The 8,381-nt window shown below is 39.2% G+C and overlaps 1 protein-coding gene and 1 long non-coding RNA gene across 2 annotated transcripts in view; one reads left to right on the forward strand and one right to left on the reverse strand.

The window, feature by feature from the left end:
* The first annotated feature begins 1,164 nt into the window (after positions 1-1,164).
* LOC127003201 (uncharacterized) lies at positions 1,165-5,293 on the forward strand. The gene is made up of 2 exons (XR_007756997.1): positions 1,165-1,498; positions 4,443-5,293. It is a non-coding gene; the product is annotated as an uncharacterized LOC127003201 (long non-coding RNA).
* The window catches only part of LOC127003200 (organic cation transporter protein-like), a gene marked incomplete at its 5' end in the record, with an annotated part of 44,756 nt that continues 41,270 nt past the window's right edge, over positions 4,896-8,381 (reverse strand). The window contains 1 exon segment of the mRNA XM_050869572.1: positions 4,896-6,813. Within this exon segment, the coding sequence (XP_050725529.1) occupies positions 6,720-6,813 (94 nt within the window).

Below are 8,381 nucleotides of genomic sequence, written 5' to 3' on the forward strand. Positions count from 1 at the left end.
AGCAAAATGGCGTCCACTGACCTGAGGACGTTTACTAGCTGTTTTGGCAGCAAAATGACGTCCGTTGATCTTCTGAGGACGTTTACTAGCTGTTCTGTCAGCAAAATGGCGTCCGTTGACTTCTGAGGACATTTACTAGCTGTTCTGTCAGCAAAATGGCGTCCGTTGACTTCTGAGGACATTTACTGGCTGTTCTGTCAGCAAAATGGCGTCCGTTGACTTCTGAGGGCGTTTACTAGCTGTTCTGTCAGCAAAATGGCGTCCGTTGACTTCTGAGGACATTTACTAGCTGTTCTGTCAGCAAAATGGCGTCCGTTGACTTCTGAGGGCGTTTACTAGCTGTTCTGGCAGCAAAATGGCGTCCGTTGACTTCTGAGGACGTTTACTGGCTGTTCTGGCAGCAAAATGGCGTCCGCTGATCTTCTAAGGACGTTTATAACTAGCTGCTCTGGCAGCAAAATGGCGTCCGCTGATCTTCTAAGGACGTTTACTAGCTGTTCTGGCAGCAAAAAGGCGTCCGCTTATCTTGAGGACGTTTACTAGCTGTTCTGGCAGCAAAATGGCGTCCGCTGATCTTCTAAGGACGTTTACTAGCTGTTCTGGCAGCAAAAAGGCGTCCGCTTATCTTGAGGACGTTTACTAGCTGTTCTGGCATCAAAAAGGCGTCCGCTGATCTTCTGAGGACGTTTTCTAGCTGTGCTGGCAGCAAAATGGCGTCCGCTGATCTTCTAAGGACGTTTACTAGCTGTTTTGGCAGCCAAATGGCGTCCGCTGATCTTCTAAGGACGTTTACTAGCTGTTCTGGCAGCAAAATGGCGTCCGCTGATCTTCTAAGGACGTTTACTAGCTGTTCTGGCAGCAAAATGGCGTCCGCTGATCTTCTAAGGACGTTTACTAGCTGTTCTGGCAGCAAAATGGCGTCCGCTGATCTTCTAAGGACGTTTACTAGCTGTTCTGGCAGCAAAATGGCGTCCGTTGATCTTGAGGACGTTTACTAGCTGTTCTGCAGCAAAATGGCGTCCGCTGATCTTCTGAGGACGTTTACTAGCTGTTCTGGCAGCAAAATGGCGTCCGCTGATCTTCTGAGGACGTTTACTAGCTGTTCTGCAGCAAAATGGCGTCCGCTGATCTTCTGAGGACGTTTACTAGCTGTTCTGCAGCAAAATGGCGTCCGCTGATCTTCTGAGGACGTTTACTAGCTGTTCTGGCAGCAAAATGGCGTCAGCTGGAGAGCTACAGCTGTCTACCACCCGCGCGCCCTCTGCCGCCAGTGATGAACACTGCCAACGTACACAACATGTCGTTTCCTGCATTAACCCGATCGCCTCTCCTCGTCTCGTGGTGACTGCGATTATTCGATGTTTTCTGCTTCACTTTTGCACCACCATCATGCTGCACGCAGCGTCATCGAAGCCTAAGCCTCGGAAGAACCCGATCATGACCATAGCACAGGTGGAAGTGATTAAGAAAGTGGACAGTGGAAGAAAGAAGATTGGCCGTGAGTATGACGTGCTTCCTGCCAGCAGACCTTTTTTTTTTTTTTTTATTTATTTATTTATTTATTTATTTATTTTGCTGGTAGGGGGATTTTTGGACCGTGACCGCCCATATGTATTTTTCCCCATAGGTTATTAAGTTCGCCTTTTGCTCATTCGTTATTTGCGCACCTTCAGACCGCCCATATGTGCGCATATGGTGAGGTTTGACAGTACTGGTAAGCATTTAAAAGCTAAAATTACAGCCATCTATTCTAAAGTAGGGATACTGTACTCATTTCTCTTATTTAGAGGAGCTACCTTTGCCTTAGAAAAGAGGTATGAGGCCTTATTATCTTCAATCAGAGCATAGGCTACAATTAAAGCCATAGGACTCTACTGAGCTATCACAAAAAAGATATGTAGTCCATAAGTATTTTGCTTGTTGAGTGCTTGTCTGGGGAAGGAAAGTTCGGACAACATTTCTAAGTCTCTGCTCAAACGTTTCATTTCATCAGTTATTTCTTTGGGTAGTTTTTCATCCCAGCCAACATCTAGCTTCCATATTTTTCTCATTAGGATTCTACCCCTTATTGTGACAGCACTGACAGTAAGTACTATGTTTAAAGGATCAAATACCTTGGATGTTTGAGACAGAATTTTTCTTTTAGTATCTGCTTCGGAGTCAATCTTACAAGGGGCCAGACTCATTGTATCCTTTGTTTATATTGTATCTATATCCTAGTACTTTATCCTCTTCACAAGAAAGCTCTACTAGTCTGCCATCTGAAGCCATTTGGTCTCTCAATTCAGTTGAATTAAAGTTCCAAGACCTTAATGTAAATCCACTTTGGCTCATTCTTTCAAATGCTAGCTTATACAAGTCTTTAATTTCAGTTAGATCATTGCCAGTTACCAGCAAATTGTCCACATAAAAAAATATTAGATAGTATTTGCTTGCATTTGTCTTCTGGAAATGTTTCTGCATGATGTTTCATGACATAGTTTAGTATGAAAGGAGACGAAGTATAACCAAAAACTATACTTTTATAATGATAAATTACTAGTTTGTCTCCTCTCTTCCAAAGAAGCAAAATCTTTTCTGGTCAGCTTCATTCTTTAATATGACCATTAGGAAAGCTTGCTTTATATCACTGAGCATTACAGTTTTATTTGTTCTGAAGTAAAAAAGCAATTTTAAGATAGAACCCATCAAGTCTATTCCAGGATAAGCTGCCTCGTTAAGCGAGCGTAATTATTTATTAGATTTCAAAGAACAATTGAAGACAGGTCTTATTTTAGTTGTAACCTGCTCATCCATTTTAATGACTGGCCTATGAGGAATCCAAACATATTTATCATAATGAGAAGGTTTTACTCTAATCTCCTATATTATACCATCCTTAAATTGTTTATCAAACACCTCTTGGTATTTGTTGATGAGGCCTTTTCGTTTTAGGTGATCCACTGTCCGGTCTAATACTTTTAGAGCAACAAATATATTTGAAGGAACTGATTTTATTTTATCAGGATACCAGGGCAACTCTACATTGTAATATCCGTCCTTGAAAGTTATACGTTCTTTAAATTTGTCAATTTAGTCTTTATTAAAAGACACCAATTCTCGGTCGTCCTTCTTTATGCCCATGGACTCTAAACTAAAGAGATGTTCTAGTCAGTTATCAACCTCACTATCCTCCAATTCTAAAGAATTAAAGTATGCTTAAGAGGATCCATTGCTAGGTTGATCATAGTTTTGGTTTGAGGGCTTAGTGACTTCACTGCTCTTTTCCAAGGACTTTATCAAAGATGTACTCTGGTTGTCGCTCAAAAAATTAGATACTGTGCCCATAGGGGCTGCTTTGTTATTTAATATCAGACAGGAACCACCTAGAAGTTCCTTCCATGTTAATGAGGATATGTACTGGAAGATGTCAATAACCAATAACGTATCCACAGTTATTGTTGTTTCATGATTTCCTTTTCATAAAAGTTCTCATCTGAAAGGCCAATGTTCTTGTGTTTGAAGTTATTATCATTCATTCCTGGGACTTCAAAGGTTATATTTAGAGTTCTATCCACTAACAAAGGGACATAAACTAATCACTTTTCTAGTTTTATCCCCGTGGACACGCTGAAATTCTCTTGTCTTTTGGCCAAGGTATGTGCCTACTTCACATTCCAAGGCATGTAATTCATTGACATCTTGGCATAAATCTTTAGCAGCTGTTTCCGATATGTAAGACCTTTGGATTCCGGTGTCTATTAAGCATCTTACTTTCCTATATTTCTTTCCATTCTTTAAATTCAATGTCACAGTAGGAAGCAACTTAGATGAATCAAGGCTTCTCTGAGCCAGACACAAACTTACAATGGTCTGTGATTTAGGGTCTGATTTATCCTGCAAGGGACACAAAGGAGTGGTGTGTTCTTTCTTTTTACATTACTGACATGCAAACTTTAATTTATTTTGCTTGCTGTAGCAAGCAGATTATACATGTCACAAGGACAAATCTCTAAGTCTTTCAACATTATCTTCATATTTAGGGAACTTGGAGCATTGTCCCAGAGAATGCCCCATAGAATTACAAAGCTTACAAGTTGACATTTGAGGCTTATTAAAGGATTTAAAATTTTGCATTGTGCTCTTACCTTCTTTATCAACTTTAATTTTACCAGGACTTACATGTTTAGTATATTTGCTTGAAGGCTTATAGTTAGGTTTAACAAAGGTCTTTTTCCTGACCGGTGCAGTATTAATTAAAGTTTTTATGGCCTTGTTGTTATGGGCAAAAATGTCAGTTAAAGGTAAATGTAAAGTTGAGGGCATATGTACGCTGTAGCAGTGCGTGGCCTCGATGCTCATCTCCGTAATATTGGCCCTTGAGCCTGTGGTGGGAGGGAGCCCATTACCCTGGGACACAGGGCCAATGTTACATCCGGGTTACCACAGTTTACCTTCCCCAGGTTTCCCCAGGTACCCATTTATCGACCAGCCCAAGTGGGAGGATGAACAGCTGGGTGAGCTGCACACCGACTGCCCGGGCCGGGATTTGAACCCGGGCCAGCGGAGTAGAAACCAGGCACGCTGACCACTAAACCACGGGCAAAAATGTCAGTTAAAGTAGGGTAATTATTGGACAATCTATCAACCAACTCTCTCTGTAAGGCCACAGGTAGTTTATTAAAAACAATGTGACTGATTAATGAGTGTCCAGCAGTTTCTTCTGTTAATAGGTCAACATCATGAGCCTTTAACTCATGTAGGTAAGACCTCATTTCATTCAAATATATTTTGACAAATATAATTAGAGTAAAATTCCCAAGTAGGTGCTGCTTTTAAGGATTCTTACACTTCTTGTTTTTAGTATTTCAGTTTCTAAGCCTCGAGGATGACTTTTCCTGAAATGAAATAAAAAGTTCATTTGTGCCCTTTTGATAGCAAGAATTATCACAGGTGTATTTTTTCTCTCTAAGTTTACAATGACTTTTCATTTCATAATATACATACCTAATATCAAATGTAACATGACATCAAGTATTTCCTTCTACATTAGCAAGAAAGAACTTGAAACCTCTTGAAGGTGACCATTCATAGTTTACTCTATTGCACTGATATCAGTCTTAAAATAATGATTTACAATGTTCAAGTGATGTATAATTTACTAAAATAATTCACTAAAGTCTCCCATTTTGACTTTGGTCATTTCTAAAAATTTCAAATAACAAAAATAAAACATATGTACCAATATTAACAGATACTTAAGCACATCATAAGACGTATATAAAACAGAACAATACAAACTGATTAAAGACAAACTGCACATTTTTGGAAACTGAAAAACTGACATGACAAATGCACCAGAAATCAGGTGAGTGGAATATAGATTTATGGTTCACATTTAAAAAATCCTACTAAATCCCTTCCCAACGCCATGGACACATTGAAGATTCCAAACAAAGATCTGCATTACTTCTAACTTCCTATCTAACTGTAACAATGGTTATGAAATGTAACAAATTCTATGTAGTTTTACAATATGAGGCAATGACAAAAGCATTTCAAGACTTTATACCAGTATGCAATCACACATTCAGAACACTGAGAAACTAGATCCCTCCTATGAGATGAAATGGATACTGAAATCCACTGCCTAGAATCTAGTTGTCTTATTATTGTTACATGTTTAAAAAAAAAATCTGTTGGTATATTTTAACATTTTTACAACTATCAAAACAATTATCATTCTATATAAGTACAGGTATTGAAGATAAAATGAAATAAAATATATAAATTTGAAGTTGCAATTAAGTTTGTGAACATCAATATTTGAAGTAATTTGCAAGGAGTATACAAAATAATTTTAGATTTTCCTATATTATAAAACATTAAAAACATATTAAAATTGTCTTGGCGTACACTTTACACTGTCACAAATACCCCTTATTGTAATAATAAGATAAATATTAACAGATTAACAGATACATAAGCACATCATAAGATGTATATAAAACATAACAATACAAACTGATTAAAGACAAACTACATATTTTTGGAAACTGAAAAACTGACATGACAAATGCACCAGAAATCAGGTGAGTGGAGTTAGATTTATGGTTCACATTTAAAAATTCCTACTAAATCCCTTCCCAACCCCATGGACACATTGAAGAATCCAAACAAAGATCTGTATTACTTCTAACTTCCTATCTAACTGTAACAATGGTTATGAAATGTAACAAATTCTATGTAGTTTTACAATATGAGGCAATGACAAAAGCATTTCAAGACTTTATACCAGTATGCCATCACACATTCAGAACACTGGGAAACTAGATCCCTCCTATGAGATGAAATGGATACTGAAATCCACTGCCTAGAATCTAGTTGTCTTATTATTGTTACATGTTTAAAAAAAAAATCTGTTGGTATATTTTAACATTTTTACAACTACCAAAATAATTATCATTCTATATAAGTATAGGTATTGGAGATAAAATAAACTCAAATATACAAATTTGAAGTTGAAATTAAGTTTGTGAACATCAATGTTTGAAGAAATTTGCAAGGAGTATACAAAATAATTTTAGATTTTGCTGTGCTATAAACATTAAAAACATATTGAAATTGTCTTGGTGTAAACTTTACGCTGTCACAAATACCCCTTATTGTAATAATAAGATAAATATAATGTAATAGAGTAACATTGTAGATCAATGAATCCCCTAGTGACTCAATGCATGTTAAATTTTTGGCTCTTCTAAGCCTGGATTGTCTTCCCCTGAGATGCTGCTGCTCCTTGACTTGCAGCATGAAAAATACCAGATGGGCTGGTCCCTGCAAAGGATGTGGGAGTTAGTCTTATTCCATCAGGAAGGTGTCATGTTATTCACTTATAGGTGTGTTTCAATTTTAGACCTAAACATGGTATTCATTTCAAGGTGTAGCCTACTCCACTTCATATTCGCTACTTTATCAAAATCATCATAATTAATATTTCCAGAGGACAGAATGAGCAGCATAATGGCCAACACATGCAAGTCTAGTTGAAGGCACTTCCCATCATTAATCCTGACATCTCACTGTCACGAAACACATGAAAAATTAATCAAGTCCAGAAAGGGAAAAATATAAATTTCCAATGTCAGGGATTGAAGCTGTTTTTTTCAGTAAAGGAGGCAGCTCAAGGGCAAAAAAAAAAAAAAAGTAATAATGAGAAATAAAATGCTAAACACTGCCCCTATAAAAAAAAAAGTTCAAAAGAGTGGCCAGATGAGAGATCAATTTCAGGAGGAGAGGTGTTTCGATATTCTCCTTTTGAAAGAGTTCAAGTTGTTGGCAGGAGGAAATACAGAAAGGAAGATTGTTCCAGAGTTTACCAGTGCAAGGGATGAAAGAATGAGGATGCTGGTTAACTCTTGCATAAGGGATTTTGACAATGTAGGGATGAGCTAGAGTAGAAAGTCGAGTGCAGCAGCGGGAGAGGGGGAGGCTCAAGGTTAGCAACTACAGAAGAGCAGTCAGCATGAAAATATCGCTAGAAAATAGAAAGAGAGGCTGCTATGCGGAGGAATTTAAGAGGTAGAAGACTGTCAGTTGACTGTCAGTCTACTCTGTTCAAGAGAGCTGTGTGTGTGGAGCCCCCCCCCCCCCCCCACACACACACACACACGAGATGCATACTCCATACGAGGGCAGAGGGGAGGCGGTGGTTGAGTGGTTAGCGTGCCGGCGTCTCGTTCGGGAGATCCAGGAGGGACGTCGGTCCGAATCCTGGCCGGTACACAGCTGGGATTTTTCAGTCACTGCCGAGTGGCCTAAGACTACCCACATGCTGCCCTGAAGACCACCTATCAACCCGGACTCTAGATAACCTCTCCAAGAAGAGGCTCAAAGATGAGCTCCGGGGGCAGTATGAGCCAATGCAAGATGGCGCCACTATAAACACTTGCCTGCGCCACAACGGGCTGGGCCGACCATCAGGCCTCATCAGCGAGGAAGCCTAATGGCGCAATAGGCTGCGATGTGAAAAAAAAAAAAGACAAGGCCCCTGTATATGGACAGCATCTGGAAAGGGGGAAAACTAGTGGAGACGATACAGAACGCCCAATCTCGGGGAAACTGATTTAGTGAGAAGTGTGGTTTAGATAGCTTTTCTGCATTGGACAGGTCACTACATGACTTTTCCCTGTGATAAAGAGAAATTTGTCTGTTTACTCATCTCCAGAAACACAGGTCATCCATCTACCTGTCCCAACAGGGGCATAAACACAACTCAGGAGAAGATACTCACCAATGCCACTACTCTAATGGGAGGCACTTCCCATCATTGGAGATGGCATCGCAGTGTAATTAAATGCATGAGAAATTGATCTAGTCCAGAGAGGGGGAAATACAAGTTTCTG

This window comes from Eriocheir sinensis, chromosome 25 (assembly GCF_024679095.1).
Source record: "Eriocheir sinensis breed Jianghai 21 chromosome 25, ASM2467909v1, whole genome shotgun sequence".
Taxonomy (NCBI): Eukaryota; Metazoa; Arthropoda; class Malacostraca; order Decapoda; family Varunidae; genus Eriocheir; species Eriocheir sinensis.